This window comes from Tenrec ecaudatus, chromosome 16, assembly GCF_050624435.1.
Source record: "Tenrec ecaudatus isolate mTenEca1 chromosome 16, mTenEca1.hap1, whole genome shotgun sequence".
In the NCBI taxonomy this organism is placed as follows: Eukaryota; Metazoa; Chordata; class Mammalia; order Afrosoricida; family Tenrecidae; genus Tenrec; species Tenrec ecaudatus.
In genome coordinates, this window is record NC_134545.1 from 46111054 (window position 1) to 46133723 (window position 22670).

General features: G+C 41.3%; 1 protein-coding gene across 1 annotated transcript in view; it reads left to right on the forward strand.

Moving 5' to 3' along the window:
* The window catches only part of CFAP70 (cilia and flagella associated protein 70), a 111897-nt gene that overhangs the window by 37044 nt on the left and 52183 nt on the right, over window positions 1-22670 (forward strand). The window contains exons 9-13 of the mRNA XM_075534333.1: window positions 8801-8900; window positions 10787-10921; window positions 15300-15443; window positions 15672-15752; window positions 21853-21944. Coding sequence (XP_075390448.1) covers window positions 8801-8900; window positions 10787-10921; window positions 15300-15443; window positions 15672-15752; window positions 21853-21944 — 552 coding nt within the window. The remainder of the gene's footprint in view (window positions 1-8800; window positions 8901-10786; window positions 10922-15299; window positions 15444-15671; window positions 15753-21852; window positions 21945-22670) is intronic.

The following is a 22670-nucleotide window of genomic DNA, read 5'->3' on the forward strand; positions in this document are numbered from 1 at the left end:
GGAGGTTCAAATGTTACCCTATCCGAGGAAATAAGGGTAAAGAAATGAAAGGTGCATGGAAACAAGTGGTCCAGTGGGCCACATGAACGTCAGTGTCCATGACAAAGAACTGATGGTGGCCAGCTACCACCAACAGCTGCTCTGAAAGGAGCTCACTAGAGGCCCAGCCAGGATAGAGTGGGAGAAAAATGCGGAACAAAAGTCAAACTCATTAAAAAGACCAGGATTACTAGTCAGACAGAAACCTGTGGAACTCTTGAGAGTAAGGCCTTTACCCACCTTTCAGGTCTGGAAGTGAACTCACTCCCAAGGCTCAATCATCAGCTAAACAATAGCTGCTTCTATAAAGGGAACAATAACAGTAGAGGTATGCTTACTTTAGAATAGTCAGCCATTCTAGTTCAAAAGGGCAGCACTTACCTAGGGACAAAGCTCAGAAGACTTAGGAAAGGAGGGGTGTGGAAACAGGGAGGAAGTGGGCTAAGTGATGTTACATTGTAAAGATTGCAATCCATAAGGTGGAACAAAGATGTATTGTTGAGTGGAAATGTATTGTTGAATAGAAATATATGTATTTTGAATGGAAAACTAATCAGCCCTGTAAACCATCACTGTGTACAATAAAATGTTAAAAACAAAAGCTGGCCATCCTTTGGTTAGCAACCAAGTTCTTAACTGGCGATGCTGCCAGGAGTTCTCAGCAAAGACTATAAACCAAGCTCACTGCTATCAAGTTGATTCTGACGCATAGTATTCTTGTGTTTGCACTATTTTATTGAAAGCTGGACATTATGGATTGGGTTATAGGAATTGGGGTCATGAGAGTTTTAGTGTGAAATTTTCAGTTAATCTTGGTAGAAGCTAGTTTAGTATTTTTGTAGCTATAGTTGTCAGAGGCTTTAGTGTCTTTCTTGGCCCCCCCCCCCCCTTCTCCCTGTTGTTTATGGAAGGAGCCCTGGTAGGGTCGCAGTCACACATTGGGCTGGAAGGTCAGCAGTCCAACCACCAGCTGCTGTGTGGGAGAAAGACAGACTTTCTGCTCCTACAAAGATGCGCAGTCTTGGAAACCCACAGGGTTAGTTCTGTCCTGCCCTAGGGTCGCTTTAAGTTGGCACTGACTCAGTGGCGGAAGAGCCTGGTTTTAGTTTTCTTACTGTCTTTGGATTTTACTAAAAACTTTCTTATATCAATTCTGTTTTGCACATCTCTCAATTGTAATAAATTGCCTTTGCATTGGACCTCGGTTGATGTTAAAGTGTTGGGAAAGTCAAGTACTTCATATACTCTTATGATTTTTAATATGCTGTAGTTGTCTCCAGAAATATTTCATAGCCATTTAAAAACAATTTCATTTTAGTAAAATATGAGGAGGTACCCAAAAAAATCAGAAAAGCTCTGCTAGGCGGAGCTTTTGTAGTACAGTTGTTACCCCTGTTGTAGTACAGTTTTTACCCCCACTAGGCGAGAATCGAGCAACTCACTCTGAGTTAGTGCACCCAGTAGTGTTCCCTGGGAAAGTTCTCTCTGGTCAGTGAATTTCTTCATGAAAGCAGTTTCTCTCGAACCTTGTTTTTTGTAATGGCGAATTTAAGAGAAAAGTGTATGGCTTTGAAATTTTGTTTCCTGCTTGGGAAAAGTGCTGCAGAAACTGTTGTGATATTGAACACAGCTTACAAGGACAGCGCTATGGGAAAAACTCAAGTGTATGAGTGGTCTTCTCATTTCAAAAAAAGGTGAAATATGAATTGATAACAAACCTCATTCTGGATGTCTGTCAACTTCCCCAACAGATGAAAATGTGGACTCATAATGCATTTGGAGTTTGTTCCACAAGGTCAGACTGCAAGGTCTCTCTCTCCTGGCTAGATTTCAGCCTCGGTCCTTGGCTCCGCACGAGAAAGAATTCACGCCGAAGCTGGGCTCATGATCCAAGTGAATTTAATGAGAGTTAAAAGAAGCTTCAGGTTTTACACGGCACCCATAGGATTCCTTTGACCCTGCGGCCTGGCAGAGACTGCTCAGGGTCACAAAAAGATCTCTCTCCCAAGAGTTCCCCATAAAAAGACCAGACAAGCCCCTTTCCCTCTCGGTTCCTGCCTTTTCAAGGATTCTAGGGGGAGGCGTGGTTGATCCCATTGGCTGAATTGCAATCACCTGGCCCAGGTGGGCTGATCCAGGTTCAATGCCCATCCGTGCTCACCGGTGGGAAAATCCAGCTTTGTCCTATGCTGGCTCTCCTGGCATGCGTCAATGGACATCCCAATCCCTAAGTTAAGCTACCTAACAAGACTGTTAATAAAACTTTCTATTTAGAGGTTCTGAAAAGATAGTGTAAGTGTGTGACAAAAAAGGCCTGATTTGTGGCAGATGGAGACTGGTTTTGCCACCATGACAGTGCATTTGCTCATGCAGCCATCTCAGTGTGCCAGTCTTTGACAAAAAGGATAGGGTCTCCAAATTTGTTGGAATTCTTTCAAATCTCTAGGTCACCAAAATTCATGTCTGAATCTGGTGGAGTCTAGAAGATGCAAACTTCATTAACAAATTTAAAAGACATGGCACTAATAGGCAAACAGCCAATATAGTTACCAGAGGTCCTAGTGAAGGTTTGATCCATGGGAACCAAGACTTCAGCTACTCCCACCAGGATTCTCCTTAATTTCTTACATAGGACTTTGGATGGATCTAGTCGACCAGTTTAGCTATTGTTTTTAGACTCATCTGTACTCGGGAAAAGTGTTCACCCAGAACAACAGGAGGTGTTGGTGATGGCACGTACACCACCTGCTCTATTCAGGATAGCCTCGAGCAAGTCTGTGAGCCAGGACCTGCCCTGGCCGCAACAGTAAGGACATTTGTTGGGGCCTGCTTGCATTTCTAGTGGCATTGGCCAATAAGTGAAGTTTGTGATGGGATCAAAGGTAACTGCTAATTTAGGCCATAAAATATAATTTCTGTTACATTCAAGCCAAGGCTGTTGTATGCACTGGATTAAACCCATCCAGATTCGTTCCTTTGAGGTCCAAGTTGGAAACGTCTCCCTTTATCCAATTACTGAAGGATCATAAATACTGAAGGAAAGAAGGATTCATTATCAGTAAAGGGAAAGTGAGATACCCAAAGGTACAACTACAAGTCCTTGAGAGAGGGTCCAAACATCTGTCAGCAAAAGCATACTGGGGGGTGAGGGAGGGGCACAAGGCCATACAAAAACATGTGTCCCGGGTGCACAGATGACCTCTAGAGCTGAAATGGAGGAAGTACAGGTGGCATTGAGGCATCCTATGGGAGGGAGGGATTGCAGTAAGGGGATAAGAAGAGACCCCTTCATTAAGAAGGGATTTCAGCCTTGACACAGGTCAGCATTAGATAACACTTACTCCTCCCAGACTGCCACTACCAGTCCTACTGACAAAGCCAGTGTCTCTTAATGTCCCCCACTAAGGCTCTTCAAGAAAAAGTAAGAGGTAAACACGGAGATTTTTCTAAGAAAACGTGGACTTTTAAAGGGGACCAATCACTGGTAGCGTAAATGGTCAAGGAGTTATAGTGGAATTTAGCTATTATAGCGCTTGGCCCCGAGGAACTTGGAGAGCCTTTGCATCCCTGTACCCCTGCACCCCAGACTTCTTGTGGTACCCTTGTCCAGAGACCCAAACAGTCATTGTTGGGGGCATGTGATCATTCTGTCTTTCTTGCTGCCTTCCACTGTTGAGGAAACGTGTCTCCTCTTCCCTTCACCTGCCTTTGTGCTGGAGAGGGATGTGGGAAGCAGGTCCCTCTTCTCCTTTGTGTGCAGATCCCTGACATCATCACCTTCCCTCCCTTTGCCCGCCTCTGTCTAGCTAAGAGCAGCTCATTGGTTTTTGCTTTCTTCGGCTCTTTTCTTGTTGTAAGGACAGGGGTGAGGACTTCCGAGCCCTTTCTTCATTTGTAGGAGCTGAAATGATTAGTTTTGCTCTGTTTCGGCAGTAGATATAAATATAGTTTATACTATTTGCATAATCGTTTGATTATTTCTTTACCACAAATCACTAGATGTGGAATTTCTGAGTTATGAACATTTTAAAGGCTTTAATTTGTATCGCCAAGTTGCTAATGCCGGAGTTAAGTTCTTGTCTTAGCCAAGAGAAGGTCCACTCTGGTAGACATCGAGGCAACACTGAGAATTTCATTAGCTGCCCATAGAAGGAATCAAGGAGCATCCCGCCAGGACATCCAACATCATACTTCCCTGCTTTTAAGGCGTTTCCTGTGGCTTTAGTGTGGGCATGCTCTGTTCCCACTAGATGTCATGTATGAGTGTTCTGGGAACTGTAGTCCTGAGGCTGTAGTCCTTGACTCTAGGACAGTGGTTCTCAACCTGTGGGTTGTGACCCCTTTGAGGGTCGCATGATCTTTTCATAGGGGTCGCCTCAGACCATCGGAAAACACATTTTTTCCCCGGAAAACATATTTCCAATGGTCTTAGGAACCGAGACACTGACACCGCTCCTCTCTCCGTCTCCAGGCGGTCCGCCCACATGCAGATACGCCCCACATACAAGTACCGGACGGGAGTGAAGACTGTTACCTATGTTACACCATGCTTCAAGACAAAATTTCATTTATTTGTCATTAGAAATAAATATTTCACAATATATAATTACATTGTTTTTGTGACTAATCAGTATGCTTTAATTATCTTCAATCTGTAACAATGAAAATATATTCTTCGTATCAGAAATTTACATGGTGATTCATAACAGTAGCAAAATTATAGTTATGAAGTAGCAATGAAAATAATTTTATGGTTGGGGGTCATCACCACAGCATGAGGGTCACAGCATGAGGGTCGCGGCATGAGGAAGGTTGAGAACCTCTGCTCTAGGGGCTTCCCCTGAGTGTGCGTCCCAGAGGGGAATCACTTCTGCCTCTGCCTCCGGTCTAGGTCTCTACTTTTGCTGCCCCCCCCCCCCGCCGGGTTGCATGGTGGTTATACATTGAGCTGCTAACCACAAAGCACCAACAGAAAGACAAGATTTCTACTCTTGTACAAGTTGCAGTCTCAGAAACTCACATGGGCAGTTCTTCCTTATCCTGTAGGGTTGCTATGAGTCAGAATCGACTATGGCTTTGAGTTGGGTTTGACTGATGTTCTGTCTAACCCCCTGCACTCCCCCACCCCCTGAGAGATTTCGTGCATATAATTCATCATGGTATTAGAAGCAGAGGTCTTGCCTGTAGCTGCTTCCTGTTTATATAGGACATAGAGCATCATGCTCCTTATATGAATAGAGTCTACTCATATAATATATAGAGATATGTATATTCTCTATATAACATCATATATAATATAATTTACTCATATAATCTATAATAAAATGTAATAATATAATATACCCTTAATCTACATTAGGAGAAGCAAGCTCTTCCAGCTGAAGTGATCCTTAACCTGAAGCTGTCAGTCATTCACAGGCATAGACCTGTTTGTGGTCTTTGGTTTTAAGTTTGGTTTTACGTGGAATGTAGATATGCGGTTCAGGAGGTTGGTCTTTCGTTTACTGGCTTCTGCTCTGCAGTCTAGATTTCCTCAGGATTGATTGAGTCTTGTTTCCAGACATCCTGCACCAGCCACACCAAAGATTGTCGTATGGGAACTTTTCACAGTCATAAAAATAAGCCAAAAGAAAACTGGGGTAGGAAAAGATTGGCACACCCTCAGTGTTATGTCTGACCAAGAACAACACAAGAAAGACCAACAGTGCTCCTCACTCACCATCCTCCGCGCACTTCACCTACAACCGTTTTTAATGTCAGTTTTATGGTAATCACAGACACAAAGGTATTGATTGGTCTGATAGACTGGAATGAAAGGACAAAAAGAAGATAACTTTTTTGGTGTGCTAGTCTAATTCTTTGTGTGTGTGTGAACCTGCCTTAATTGACATAGTCCATATCGCTTTCTGCAAGCATATTACTTCTCCCCACTTTCCCAGGATTTTCCCTGGTCACCTGTGTCCTTTAGTGGTTAGACATCTGTGTATAGAGTGCTTCAGAATGCCTTTGGACTGACAAAAGGCATGGGATGGAGACAGAGCTCTATCTGCCGGCTGCAGATTTCTGCATTAAGTGCCTTCACGTTTCGGGTATGGATGCATCTTCTCCTCTTGATTAGAGGTTGAGGGTAGCACACCTGAGCTTAGCCGCGCTCTCAGGATGGTGGCCATAGTAGTCTGTTTTCATTCAGGGTGCTGAGTTTCCACTGGGTGCCACCTGGTCTTCACCAGGAGTTAGGTGGAGCAAGGTCTCCCTCCATAAAGTACTTCATAATTCAGCACCTTGGTCCAAGCTGTTCTTTTCCCTCTGTTGCATGAGAGGTATCAGTAAAAGGTAACAGTATGCATGGACTGCAAGTTAAAATCATCACTCGCCCTTGTAAAGCTGACCTACTGTGTGTGCCTGTTCCTGGTGACCAAAGCAACTCACTGCTATTGAGTCGATCTGACTCATTGTAAGCCTCTAGGACAGGGTAGAACTGTTCTGTGAGTTTCTGTGGCTGTAACTCTTAATGGGAGTAGAAAGCCTCCTCTTTCTCTCAAGGAGCAGTTAGTGGTTTTGAACTGCTGACCTTGTGGTTAGCAGGCCAATGCATAACCACTACACCACAAACCAGCCCCCTAAATCTAGTGCCTGTAGGGATGTTATAATGTGTAGCTATGTGGTCTTTTGTCTAAATCTGTGTCCGTCCTGTTCTACCTTTCCTGTGTTCTTTATCTGTGTGCTACAAGAGTTGTTGACTGCTGTACAGACTCCACCTTACTGTGCTAGTAAAAAAGTTCAAAGGGATTCTTTAGCTACATCTCATGCATATTGGCCTCTGGCCTGTCATCACAAACCTAGGTGAGGATTTTTGAACTCCCAGTGATCCCATAGGACAAAGTAGAACTACTCTCATGGGTTTCTGAGTCTGCAAGTCCCTCTGGGAGCAGCTGATGGTCCACAATTACAGGCCTGATGCTCAGGTATCCCGCATATAACTCACCCAGCTATCAGGGCTCCTTGCTGATGCTTAAAGAGACAGACATACTAACGGGTAGATTTATGCCACATTCTGGGAATAACTTCTCCTCAGACCTGAATACAGGTCAAAGGATCACAAGCTTTTTCGATGTAGTTACTTATGTAACAGATACTCTTTTTTCTTTGTTTTTGTTTAGGATCCTCTTCAAATATCCCCATATAAAGAACTTTAGAGAAGTATTTAATATATTTAGTGGCTAATTTCTATTTTTGATGATTCTTGGACCAGCTTTAAATCAAGACACCTCTCACCTTGCAGAGTTCCAGAAATCTTGGTTTAGTTTGTTGGGCTCCACCTTCAGGGTAGCAGGCCTTTTCCCCAAGTCCGTATTTTAGTCGGAAATGTTTGGTAAATGTCTTAGGTCTGCAAAGCAGAAGTGACAAAACTGCAGGTGACAAAGTTGTTGGGTGGTGGAGTCAGTTCCAACTCATCTCGACCCTCCACTGCCTGGTCCTGCGCCCTCCTCTCACCATTGTTCTTATGGTCGAGCCCCTGTTGCAACCGCCGTGCCCGTCCATCTCGTTGAGGGCCTTCCTCTTTCTCACTGGCCGCAAGGACACTTTAAATTAGCACCATACAAGACAGAAACGGAACCAAAAGGGAAAGGAGCGAAAGAGAAGAAGAATTCTCCAGTGAAGGTTTTCTCACCACTTTGATCTGGCCAGATTCTTACTGGAGAGAGATAAGATTCCAGATTAAAAGAGAGTCTGGCAGCCACTCATCTTTTTGCCTGAGTAAGACCCCAGTCTCATCCCGTCATGGAGAAGAATGGCACTTTTTGTCCACTGTCTCTTCCTCCTGACTAGATGCAAACAGAGGAATTAGGTTATTTTTTTCTCAGGTAGATTTACTCTGGTAGACATAGAGGTAACCCTGTAGACATTTATTAGGAGCTCCTAAGAGGAAAGAAGCAATTCAGCCGATGCATCCATGGATGAGTACTGCCGGCTTCAAAGGGCCCCAACGGCCTTTAGTCCAGTCACACTCTGTTCCTGCTGTGACCGTGTGCAAGGGCCCTGAGGAAGGTAGTCTTGAGATTAAGCTCTGTGACTCCCTGGGAGGAGCAACTCCTGCCCCTGCCTCTAGACTAGGTCTCTGATTCCTGCCCCTGCCTCTAGGCTCAGTGTCTAACTCCTGCCCCTGCCTCTAGGCTCGGTCTCTAACTCCTGCCCCTGCCTCTAGGCTCAGTCTCTGATTCCTGCCCCTGCCTCTAGGCTCGGTGTCTAACTCCTGCCCCTGCCTCTAGGCTCGGTCTCTAACTCCTGCCCCTGCCTCTAGGCTCGGTCTCTGATTCCTGCCCCTGCCTCTAGGCTAGGTGTCTAATTTTGCTCTCTTGTCTGGTCTCATTGATCTTAAACAATGTACTATTTGCTTCTGCTAGTAGTAAAATGAAAAGAAACAAACAAAAGTACAGTTGCAATGGAGTTGATTTTGAGTCCTGGTAGCCCCAGGTGGGTCAGAGTTGAACGGTGCTTCTGGGTTTTCAGTGATTCCTCTATAGCAGACTAGCCGTTTGCAACCACCAGAGAAGCTCTGCTAGAAGTAGAGTAGAATTAGTTTTAGAATTTTATAGCTCTGAAGAGGATTCAAAAAAAGCTACCTACCTAACTAATAAAAAATGTCTGTGCATGGATGCGTTCCACTACTTTCTTAAAATGGGAAATATTCCCCTTTGACCTAAATTTTACTGATCTCATTTTGACATGCATTGCTAATGGACTGATTTTTGACTTCCAGTTTTCAGAAACGGATCGCTGATTGCCGACTTTGGCCTGTAGAAATCACAAGAGTTCCTTTGGTCACTGCATCCAAAGGGAAAGGTGGCAAATTAGATAAGGTAAATATGCTCATTTCACAATGTTTACACAGGCGGTCTCCAGACGATGAAAGAGTTCCATTCTTAAATGGACTTTAAGTCAATTTTGTGCATAAACTATAACAAGCAAGCACAGTGTTTGGGCTCAACCTTAGGAGAGGTGAGATGCTATACAAAGGTGCTAAAAGACTTAAAAACTGACCAAACACCAATCAGAAACACATCATTTTATTTGCATGGGGGTTGAGGGGCTTATGAACCAGGACAGTACTGATCCCAGAGTTGTGGCTGGACAGGGAAGTTTCCACTGGGGGAGAGGAGCAGGTGGTGTCCTTGTGGGGAAGTCTTTTTATACTTTGAATGAGGTGGGTTAAAATCATTATACTGCCAACCTCCTCAAACTGAGAACTCATTGTTAGACCCATGCTATCCTGAAGCAGGGACCATTTACAATGCCCTTGCTGGGGCTGTGCCCCCTCTGGCTATTGTGAGGGGAGAGCGCCTTCCAGGTGGGCCCCAGGACCCCGAGGGAGGACCTCCTTAATTGAAGTGGCTGTTCTTGGACTGTAACTAGTTTCCCTGTGTGTGGTTTATATCTAACAGCAGTTAAATGTCTATCTGAGGATATAGTGTACCTTACTATGCCTAACCCCGCCCCCCCCCCAACATGAAAGAGCCACCTCCAATGAGATGGACTGACACTGTGGTTGAAGCCGTGGGCTCAAACAGAAGCACCGTGTGAGCTGTTGGTGTCTCGGTCTATGGTTCAGATCCGGTCCTTAGGAGTCTGAGCCACCACATAGTTACGCCTTGTGGTGTTCCTGCGTGTGCCTTTGGGGCCATCCGGACCGGTTGGGGAAGTAACCTGCCCGGTCTTTCTTCCAGGGCGAGGCTGGTGGAGCGCAAACCCAGCAGTCTGGTTAGCAGTCGACCGTGTCCAGTGTTTGATCAAAGCACCTTTAGCAATGAATTTGAATTTAGGCATAGGTCGAAATTTTTTGTCATCATTGGTCCAGAGATTCCTAAGGCCCCTTTACCCTCATGAACCTCTGAAGTACAGCTAAAAGCTACATCTTCTGATTTAGGCATATGTTATTCTGCTTTCATTCACAAAGCCTTACTTTCTCCTGAGAAGCAATGTGGTAAAAACGGAATTTTGAACTCACTCTCTCTCTCCCTCCCTCCCTCTCTCTCACTCTCTCACTCACTCACTCACTGACTCAGTTTCTCACTCTCTCATTCACTCACTCACTCACTGACTCAGTCTCTCTCTCATTCTCTCTCACTCACTCTCTCACTTCCTCTCACTCATTCACTCTCACTCACTTTCTCACTCACTCACTCAGTTTCTCACTCTCTCATTCTCTCTCACTCATTCCCTCACTCACTCACTCAGTCTCTCTCTCTCATTCTCTCTCTCACTCACTCTCTCACTCACTCTCACTCTCTCACTCACTCTCTCACTCACTCACTCTCACTCTCACTCACTCACTCTCTCACTCTCACTCACTCACTCTCTCACTCACTCTCTCTCTCACACTCTCTCACTCACTCAGTCAGTCTCTCACTCTCACTCTAATAAAAATTTTTTTAAATTGATTTTTGGGGTGTTAGTTTCAAGACACATACTTGTATAAAATCAACAAATTTGATTGTGTTGAATCTTTTACAACTCATTAACTATGTGTATGCATTATCTAAGTCATCATGGCGTTATTAAATCCATTTTGTAAATAAAGACGTCAAAAGCCAGAATATCTCAAGAGCCAGTCCAAGGTGGCATAGCTGGTAACAAAGCTAGTTCCTAGTACTTGGTTCATGAACGCCTGCTTCAGAGCCCCGCATCGAATTCTACATTGCCCTTCAGTGCCCCGGCACTAACCAAATCTCTGGTTTGATTCCTTTAGACTGAGGATGAAAATCAGCTTTCCTTTCACGGCGTAGCTTATGTTAACATGGTGCCATTGCTGTATCCAGGGGTGAGGAGAATTCGAGGGGCTTTTCATATTTACCCTTATCTCGACAGTACAGTCTTTGAAAAGGTAAGAGTAAATTACATAGACATGATCATTCTGATTTATTCTTTTTGTGTGTCTTAATTTATATAGACTTAGTATATTCAATTTATACTTGGAAATCATTGGTATGCTAGGATATAAATATCAAAATGTGTTGCCTTTTTTCCCACTGAATCTTAGGAACTTTAGGGTAATAAAAAGGCCCACAGCTAGAAACAACCCAAATCTCCATCAGCAAATGAACAGAAAAACCATTGAGTTCCTATGCAATACACCTAGCCAATAGAATACGAGTCGCTGTGAAAAGGAGTGAGCTATTCATATACTGGCAGCGAAATGGATAAATCACAAATAATTTATGCTAAATAAGAGTAGACAGGCTAACAAAAGATAGAGCGTCTGGGGTCTTAAAGGCTTAAAGATAAACAAGTGGCCATCTAGCTCAGAAGCAACAAAGTCCACATGGAAGAAGCACACCAGCCTGTGTGACCATGAGGTGTCAAAGGGATCAGGTATAAGGCATTAAAGAATAAAAACTCCTATCATTGTGAATGAGGAGGAGTGCTGAGTGGAGACCCAAAGCCCATATGTAGGCAACTGGACATCCCCTTACAGCAGGGTTGCAGGGAGGAGACGAGCCAATCAGGGTGGAGTATAGCAAGGATGAAACATACAACTTTCCTCTGGTTCTTTAATGCTCCTCTCTAACCCTACCCAGCCCCCCACTATCATGATCCCAATTCTACCTTACAAATCTGGCTAGACCAGAGGATATACACTGGTACAGATAAGAGCTGGAAACACAGGGAATCCAGGACAGATAAACCCCTCAGGCCAATAAGAAGAGTAGAGATACCAGGAAGGGAAGGGGAAGGTGGAGTCGATCAAAATGATCTACATATGACCCCCTCCCTGGGGGACAAACAACAAAAAAGTGAGTGAAGGGAGACATCGGACAGTGAAAACATAATAATGAAAAAATCTATAAATTATCAAAGGTATGTGAGGGAGGGAGGGAAAAATGAGCTGATACCAAGGCTCAAGTAGAAAGCAAATGTTTTGTGAATAATGAAGGCAACAAATGTACAAATGTGCTTGACACAATTGATGCATGTATGGATTGTGATAAGAGTTATACAAGCCCCCAATAAAGTGATTCATATATATATTTATTTATTTATATGTGTATAAAAAGAGCAGCCAGGCACAAAAAGAGTACTGTAGGAATCTAAAACCCAAGGTCATCAAGTAGATTCTGTATGGAGTTTCTGAGACTACAAATCTTTATGGGAACAAATAGCCTCATCTTTCGCCTGTGGGAAGGCTGGTGGGTTTAAACTGCTGACCTGTGATTAACAGCCAAGCTCCTAACCTGCAGCCCCATCAGCACTCCTGTGTAGAAATCTGTTTATGTGCAATTCTTGGAAATTAATTTATGGTGGTAGAAATCAAATCAGTGGTTGTTGGGGACAGGGGTAGAAGGAGGAATGAATTACAAAAATGTAAGGAAATATTAGGGGTGATAAAAATGTTCATTATGGGGCAGGGAATGTATGGATGTGCTTTATACAATTGATGTATGTATATGTATGGATTGTGGTAAGAGTTGTTTGAGTCCCTAATAAAATGTAAAAGAAGAAAAGAGAAAAAAATGATTAGGGCAAAGACTGTACAGATGTGCTTTATACAATTGATGTATGTATATGTATGAACTGTGAAAAGAATTGTATCAGCCCCAATAAATTGTTAAAATAAAAAAATTAAAAAAAAATGTTCATTATCCTGATTGTGGAATGGTGTCAGATGTATATGCATATCAAATTATAAGTCCGTGTACTTTAAATATCTAAAATTTATTATAAATTTATTTATCTTAAGTTGGAAGCAAAATATTTAGGATAATGAAAGAAGCTTATTATGTTAAATATTTAAAACTGTCAATATATGTGCTGATTAGTAAACTAAAATGAATTAGATTACTCATTTTTATGTGTGCTAAAATGTTAAAGTAATATAAAATATCAAGCAAAAAGTAATTTTATTATTTTGCTTCTTAGAAGAAAGTAAGACTGTAAAATACAACAATAACAATTAAAAATAAAACAGACTTGTTAATATTTCATCATTGGCACTATTAAGTCATCTGTTTATCTATAATAGATAAAACACCTTTCATCAAACACCTTTCACCTATTTTCAAACCAACTAAGTAGAAAACTCTTTCCGTATCAGTATCATTTGAGCCAAAAATCCCACTTATTAGGGACTTATGCCAAGAAACAATCTGAAAATGTTCCGCTACTATTCATCAGGTTTTCAGTGGCCAGCCCCTTAGAAGTGGACAGCTAATTCCTTCTCTGTAGTCTGCTCCTGGCCTGGCAGCCCCATGGGAACCTGCTCTCTGTGGGTGATCTTACTGGTGTGTGAAAGATAGTTCCACAGCTTTCAGCATCACAGACTGGTAAAATGATAGACAAGTGTCAGTGCACCTGGTCAACCAACCCGAAGAGACCCATATTTTTACCTGTTTTTAAGAAAGGTGGCTCAATAGAATGCTGAAGTGATTGAATAATATCATAAATATCACATGCAAGTAAAATTTTACTGAGAATAATTCAGAAAGGAGTGCAGCAGCACATTGGCAGGAGTTGCCAAAATTCAGGGCGGTTTCAGAAGAGGATGTTGCACAAAGGATGTCATTGCTGATGTCGTGTGGATCTTGGCCAGAAGCAGAGACTGCCAGAGAGAGATTTGCTTGTGTTTATCAACTATGCAAGTGTTTTTAACCTTGTGGTTAGTAATAAACTAGGGATCCTATTGGGAAGAATAGGAATTGCATAACACTTCCCTGGACTCAGGTGGAAATTGTACATGGATCAAGAGGCAGTTGTTCAGACAGAAAAAGGAAATGCTATGAGGTTTAAAAACAGAAAAATGGGTGAAGGGAGACGTCGGACAGGGAAGATATGACAAAATAACGCTTTATAAATTATCTAAGATTCATGAGGGAGGGAAGTGCAGGGAGGGAGGGGAAAATGAGGAGCTGATGCCAGGGGCTTAAGTGGAGAGCAAATGTTTTGAGAATGATGAGGGCAATGAATGTGCAAATGTGCTTTACACAACTGATGTATGTGTGGATTGTGATGAGTTGTATGAGTCCCCAATAAAATGATTTTTAAAAAATCAGGAAAAGTGTGCACCACGGTTGCATCTTTTCACCATATTGATTCAATCTGTATGCTTAGCAAGTGACCTCAAATACAGTTGGACTGTGTGAAGAACAGCTCAGCATCAGATTGCAGGAAGCCTTATGACAACGTGTGAGGTGTAGGTGACACAACCTTGCTTTCTGAACTTCAGGAGGATGTGAGGCACTTGCTGAATGAACGTCAAGGATTTCAGCCTTCAGTATGGATTGCAATTCAATGTAAAGAAAACCAGAATCCTCACAAATGGACTAATAGATAACGTCGTGATAAAGGAGAAAAGATGGAAGTTGCCAAGGATTTCTTCTTGCTTGAATTCATAGTTCATACTCATGGAAACAGCAAGCGAGAAATCAAGCCTTATAATGTATTGGGAAATCTGTGCTAGACCTCTTTAAATTATTGCTTATTGATTATTTAAATGATTGATTATTGAAGAGCAAGGATGCCACTTTGAGGACTAAGGTGCTCCTGGCCCAGTATTTTCTATAATTTCATATGCATGTTAAAGTTGAGCATTTGACAGCTTCATCAAAGTATAATTGGCATAACTACATAGTTTTAAAGTTTTAACATATAGATGTATATGCACGTAAGACGTTATTACCACATCAAGATATCCATCTTCCCTAGAAGTTTTCTTGTGCCCTCTGTACTCCTTCTTTCATTCACTCCTTTTTCCCTTTTTCGGTCAGCCTTCTTGCACTCATCATAATTATATTTACATTTCTTTATATTGTTTGATTAAAAGCTATGAAATGATTTTCTTCCAGTGATTCAGTTTAATTTTTCCACATAATGTTTTTTTCTTTGAGCTTTGAACTTGTGTTATTCTTCCAGTTATAATTGATACTCTGGTAACCAGACAGAATTATTCTTGTGAAGAAATGACTTCTACCACTGAATGTTAGTTCGAAATTATATGTCAACAATGAGAAACTTTCTGGTTACTAAAGTTAACTAACATCATAATCAAGCCAAGTTAAAAGGTCTCCTTTCCTGAATGACAATATAGCTTTAAATTGTTAAATATGAAGTTTAAACATATTAAAAATGGGGTAGGCATGTGTTCCCAGTCTCTCCTCTATATGTTTACAATAGTGAAATTCTCCCGAAGACTAAATGATGCTGAAGAATAATGTAGGTTTCGTTGAAGTTTGTCTTATTTGCCTGTGATTCTTTTTTTTCCTCTTCAGACCAAATGTTTATTTAGCTTGTTCCGGGATACTGGTCATCATTTGCTCCACAATAGTAAAGGAGGAGGAATTTTTTCTCCACAGTCTAAACCAACTATTTCTAAGAACCTGAAAGAAGATAAAGTAATCAAAGAAAAAGATATGGTAAGGAAGGCAAAGAAGTCAGGTATGTGATGGGTTGTTGGAAGACGTGGTTTTGCCCTCTTTATTACAATTCAGATGCCTGGACTGATTCTCATTTGGTAAGCCATGTTGATTTTAGTATGCATCTTGATGTATTGTAATGATCATTGTGTTTTACGGCCTTTCTGCCATTGTGAAAACCATGTAAAACTTTCACTTTTGAAGTGTTTGTTTGCTTTTTTCTTTCAGCAAGCACCCAGTATAAAATCTCAGAGCTCTGATACTCCTTTGGAAGCTGAACCATCACTAAACCACAATCCAGAGGGACAGGTAATTATGTCTAAGGAATTGAATGAACGAGGCAGTATGGTATAACAGAAAATGCTCAGGGCAGGAGATCCGAGTTACCATTCCATATTTACCCATGACTAGTTTATGACCTTGGGCAATTTTTTCCATCTAAATGTGACTCAGGCAGGCTTTACTAGCCACAATACAGACTTGATGAGTAGTATAATAGAGTTACAAGTAAAATTCTTTTGTGGGCTCCGAGGAGACAAAGATTATTATCTACTAGGATGGAGTCTTTTCCAGGAAGGCATCACGGAGGAGGTAGTATCTAAGGTAAGCAGTGAAGGTGAAGGGAACTGTTTGTCAAATGAAGATGGAGGCAGAGGGATTTCAGGGTGAGGGAAAACTTCAGTCAAGGCCATAGAAAAGGGCTCAGGATTCCAGGGCACACAAGTTAATTCAGACTGTAATTAGTTGCTCTGAGTAGCGATGACAGTTTGTTTAGGATAGGTGTTGTACTAATGGAAGTCAGAAACCTGCAGAGACAAGGTGCTCAGAAGTGGGAAGCTTTGGGAAAGCTGAGGAGGAGAAAGCTAAAGTTGAATGGGGTTCCAAGCCTCACTGTCTGGAAGGATTAAAATGCCATTAAGAAGAAATCAAAGAGATAGTTCTATGTACATATTTATATGTGCATATGCATATTCATATAGCTAATGTAACCCATTGGGGGCACAGTCATGGAAACTTTTTTGACATAACCAGTCACTTCACAGGATTGAGCTGCTGGGCTCAGGGGACACCTAGATTGATTGGCATTATGTGCTCATAAAAATATTATTCTGTATCCCCATTTGGTGAACAGAGTTTGGGTCTTAAAAGCGTGCAAGCAATCACCTTAGATGCAACTATTGATCTCTTCCTGCCGGGAGTAAAGGAGAGTCATGGAAACCAAACACACTGAAGGAAGCAGTTAGTTCAAAGGACTGATGACTCCCATAACCACAGATTTCTCTGGCCAGAGCCCAGAAGAATAGAAGGTGCTCTGCCAACACTAATGGACACTCTGACCCAGGAGCACAATACAAGGTCCCAGTCAGGATGGGTGAAAAATGAAGAGCAAAATTGTAATGTATGAAGATGACCTTAGCTAGTGGTCTGATAGAGACTGAAGGAACTCCTGAAACTATTGCCAAAATCACCCTTGTAACTTGGAACTGAAACCAGCCCAGAGGCCATATGTCAATCATATAATAGACTGGCCTATAAATTAAGCAATAGCACCTGTGTAGAACGTGCGCTTTAAACAGTCAACTATATGAGATCAGAAGGCCATTTGCCAAGAAGCAAAGATGAGACAGCCAAGAGGGGCATGTTGTTGTTAGGTGCTGTCTGCTCGGTTCCAACTCATAATGACCCTGAAAAAGAACCAAACGCTCCATGCTGACTCACAGTGACCCTACAGGACAGGGTAGAACTGCCCCCGTGAGTTTCTGAGACTGTCACTCTTTACGGGAGGAAAAGCCCCATCGTTCTCTACGTGCAACACAAGAAATCATTGCCTGGTCTGGTGCCATTGTCACAATTGTTATGTTCAGTCCATCTCGGTGAGGGCTCATTCCTCTTTTTCGCTGCCCCTCTGCTTTAGCAAGCATGATGTCCTCTCCAGGGACTGGCTTCTCCTAACCACATGCCCGAAGTATGTGAGAGAAAATCTCCCCATCCTTGCCTTCCAGGAACATCCTGGCTGTACTGCTTCCGAGAATGACCTGATTGTTCTCTCGGCAGTCCACAGTGCTTTCCAGGTGCTTTGCCAGCACCAGAGTGCAAATGCATCGACTCTTCTTTCGTCTGCCTGCCTTGGCGTTCTACTTTCACATGCACATGAGGCGATCTAAAATACCGTGGACTGGTTATGAGACCAGACAAATGGAAGCGGGAACCCGGGGTAGAAATGGGAAGAGCTGTGACACATCGTGGGGCTCTGGGGATAGCAACCAGTGTTGCAGACAATAGCTGATTCATGTGTAAAGTTTCATCTAAAGCACAAGAAATGTTGTTAAAAATCAGTGAGAGAGAAAAAAAGAAAAGAAAAAAAAGAAAATGATTAGGGCAAAGAATGTACAGATGTGCTATATACAATTGATGTATGTATATGCATGGATTGTGATAAGAGTTGTATGGACCCCTAATAAAATGTTTTTAAAAAAATCAGTGAGAGAGAGCCTGGTTTGGGAAAACAATCAGGTCTGTTTGGGACATTTTGAATTTTGAATGCTGGCAAAATGTCAAGGGAGAAATATCTGACAGATCAAAGTTAGCAGATGGTGATAAGGGAGGATAAGACTTGAAATATAAGGGACTGTGAGACTCTTTCTTCAGGCCCCATGAAAGGGTTAGTAGAACAAAGAATGATATTCACTTACGACTATCCCACGCAAAGCATTATGAACAGATTAACCAGGGCCTTAGCTGAGGTGGAAATTTTGAGTAAAAAAAGAAAGAAAACTCTTACCTGTAGAGATAACCACTCATCTCATTCTAGTATTTTTCTATGCAAAAAAATAGTTTGGCAAGTAGGGCACGCACGCACACACAAACACAAGGGGGCTTCCAAAAGGTCTTGGGAAATTCTATTTTAGTTTTATTTTTCCATCAACTATCTGAAGCCCTTCTCCATGGGTATATAGATCTGTGTAGGTAGGTAGATGCGCTGTCACTCATCTGTCAGTTTGCTGCAGTGGCTTGCATGTTGCTGTGAGATGAAGCTGTGCCACCAATATTTCACATGCTAGCAGGGATATGCAGGATATTTATACACCTATAAAGAAGACCAGTGAATACAACTGTTCTCCAAACTTATGGCTAACCACTAATGCCGAAGTCGAAGAAATCTGAGATTGCTACCAGCTTCTGAAGTCTGAAATGGATCAAACATGCAATCAAGATAATTGATAAACACGCATTGATAGTTACTGGTGATTGTAAACAAAGAGGAAGAATCAATAACTGGAAAATATGGCTTTGGCAATAGAAATTATGCTGGAGACTATAGAATTTTGCAAGACCAACTATTTATTCATTGCAATTTTTTTTCAAAAACAGTGATTACACCGTGAATCTCAATGGAAGGAATGTACAGGAATCAAGTTTACTACATGTGTGGGAAGAGACTGCAGAGAATAAAGAAGTTTGACATCATCCATCCAAATAAGGTTAGAGATTGACTGAAGATGGACTACTAATTGCTCATATGCAAGTTCAATGTGAAGCTGAAGGAATTTAAAACATGACAACCAAAGTACAACATTAAGTAATGAGGGGGTACCCTGAACAATAAACAGAACAAAAACTCCGCTTGGCAGAGCCATCCTAGAACAAGTCTTTCCCGTGAGGCAAGCATACAGCGACTCGCCCTGAGTGAGTGTCCCATTGGTGTCGCCTGGGAAGCTTGTCTCTGTTCATAGTGAATTTTTTCATGAAAGCAGTTTCACTCGAACCTTGTTTCTTGTGATGACCGAATTAAGAGAACAGAGTGTGGCTGTGAAATTTTATTTCCTGCTCGGGAAACAAATCACAAAAAACTGTTCTGATGTTGAACACAGCTTACAGGGATAGCACTATGGAGAAAACTCAAGTGTGTGCGTGGTTTTCTCATTTCAAAAAAGGTGAAATGTCAATTGATGACAAACCTCATTGTAGATGTCCGTCAACTTCCTGAACAGATGAAATGGTAAACTCAGTGCATTTGAAGTTTGTTCCACCAGCTCAGCTTTCTCTTTGGAGGTTCTGAAAAGATTGCATGATAGTGTGTGACAAAAGAGGCCTGATTTGTGGCAGACAGAGAACTGGTTTTGCCATCACGACCATGCATCTGCTCATGCAGCAATCTCAGTGCACCAGTTTTTGGCAAAAAATAGCATGCTTTTCTTGCCCCACACATCTTACGACTTATTGTTGTTTCCATGAATGAAGAAGGACATGAAAGGACAGCAATTTGACAACACAGAAAAGGTGAAGAAACAAAGCGAGGGAGGTGCTGCCAGCCACCCAAACAGATGAGTTTGAAAAACATTTCCAAGAATGGAATCATAGATTTGCAAATGGTATTAAGTGTAATGGAGAGTATTTTGAAGGTGATAAGTTGTTTTGTTAAAAAAATTAAATGCATAGATTTGAAAGAAAGATTCTTTGGGGAAACGGGATACCCACTCATATATCTCACCTTAATTTAGAGACCATCTCAAGAACTGATTTGCTACATTGAACACTAATGACAAAGACCAGACAAGTTGTGGAATGACATCAAAGGCATGATACATGAAGAAAGCAAAAGGTCATTTAAAAAGCAGGAAATAATACACTATGTCAGAAGGGATTCTGAACCTTTTAAAAGAATTTTTAGAATTTCTATTTGTATAGAAGAAGTGAAGTAAAAGCTGTGAAGTAAAAGCTGACAAATTTCAAGGAAACAAAGTATTATAATGAAATGTGCAAAGACCTAGAGTTAGAAAACCAAAATAGAAGAACATGCTTGGCATTTCTCAAGCTGAAAGAACTGAAGAAAAAGAAATCAAGCCTCAAGTTGTAATATTGAAGGATTTTATGAGCAAAGTAGGGTACGATACAGGAAGCATCAAGATAATTTAGAAGGGGAACATGGAGTTTCAAAAAGCATTGGTTGGCATTCAAAAGCAGATGACACTGAGGAAGGCAGTCTGCGCTGAAAGCATTGCTGGAACTGACAAAAACACCGATTGAGGTGTCTTAACAAAGAATTGCAGTGTTGGAAATACTATCTATATCAAGAAATGTGGAAGACAGCTATTTGGTTAGCCACAGGAAGAGGGCCATATTTGTGTACAGTCCAAAGAAAGATGACCGACAGATTGTGGAACTTATCAAATGATATCTTACTATCATACACTAGTAAAAGTTTATTGAAGATAATTTAAAATCATTATAGCAGTACATTGACAGAGCTGCCAGCAGTTCAACCAGATTCAGAAAGAACAAAGGGTATCATTGCTGATAGCAAATGGTTCTTGGCTGAAAGCAGAGGGTATCAGAAAGATGTGCCTGTGTTTGTTTTTCTAGGCAAAGACATTTGACTATATGGATAATTACAAATTATGAATAACATTAGGAAGCATAGTACTTCTAGATGACTTGATTGTGCTCACAAAGAGCCATACATAAATCAAAAGCAGTTGTACATACAGAACAAAGGGGGTACTTTGTGGTTTAAAATCAGGAAAGAGAAATGTCAAGGTTGTAGCTTTCACCATATTTATTCAATCCATCATATGCAGTCAATTTGCTGAGCAAATCATTGAAGCAACTGGACTATATGAAGAAGAATGTGTCAGTAGGACTGGAGAAAGACTCATTAACAACCTGCAATATGCAGATGACAAACCTTGCTTGCTGAAACAAAGTACTTGAAACACTACGAAGACCAATGAATATTGCCTTCAGTAAAATAATGAAAATAACAATTCTCACAAATGGACCAATAACAGCATCATAATAAACAGATAAAAGATTGGAGTGGTCAAAGATTGCATTGTACTTGGATCCACAACCAACAGCCACAGAAGCACCAGTCAGGAAACCAAATGAAGGCTTGCATGGAAGAAATCTGCTGCAGACGATCTGTTTGAAGTCTGCAAAAGTACAGGTGTCACTTTGAAGACTAAGACGAGTCAGACTCAGCTATGGAGTGTTCAGTCTCTTCACATCATGGGAAATTTAGACAATAAGAATTGATGTCTCTCAATTATGGTGTCGGTGAAGAATATTAAACATACCTTGAGATACCAGAAGAATTGGTAAATATAGAAGAAACAGCCAGAATGCTCTTTGGAAGCAAGTATGGTGAGAGTTCATACTTTGAGCATGTCAGCCTGAGGGGTCTTCAACAGGCTACATCAACATGGTTGCTGCAACAGTGGGCTTCACTAGGGTAGCAATTGTGAGGACGGCACAGACCCTGCAGTGTTTCATTCTGTTGTTTGTACGATTGCTATTTGATCAGCAAATCCGTTTTCTCACCTTATTATAAACATTATTTTGTTGCTGAGTTTTAAATAAATGTACTTTTTCTCTGGAAAGAATGAATTAGAGAAAAATGTTTTTACAGCAATTTTTAGAAGCAGGGACCTACCTCGTATTGGAGATTCAGCTGGACAAAGCCTTGGTTCCAAAGCGAATGCCCGAAGAACTAGCCAAAAGGTGCGTGCAAATGGTACTCAGACTCGTTTTGCAAAAAACTCCATAGGCATAGATAAAAGGAAGTCGGTTTCTTTCACAAATGTAATTTCTCTTGTTCTAAGCAGCTGACAGGTTTCTGGGTTATTTTCTTCCAGATAAAATTTATTTTGTTTTTATGTTTTCTTGCTACAAAAACAGTTAATAAAAAATGAAATGAAAAAAGTATGAGTATGTTTCAAAAAGTTTGTGCTGAAATTCAATTACTGTTTAATTACAACTGCCCACAAACTTTTTGAATCCCCTTGTTTATAATAACACTTGAATTTCCTGCTCACCACTGATACAACATCTGTCCTGGAATTATTTGAAAAGGTCTGGAATTATTTTAATTACACACACATGAAATTTTGAATAAATTCATTTCATATTGACCACAATGCTTTGGAATATATTTTTAAGCTTTATTATAATGGTATTGTATTTGAAAAATATGTAAATACGTGAAATTCCTGACAAGGTCAATATTTTCTCCATTTATCATCATTGTAGCTACTGGTCCTGTTGTGAGAATTTTGATCTTCTTGACATTAGGTTGCAATACATACTGAAGGCTGTAGTCTTTGCTCTCGTCATCTGGTGTTCTTCACTTTTCAACAAGCAAGGTGGTGTCATCTGCACATGGCAGGTTGTTAATAAGCCTTCCTTCAATCCACATGCTGTTTCATGCAGTCCAGCTTCTCGGAGTAT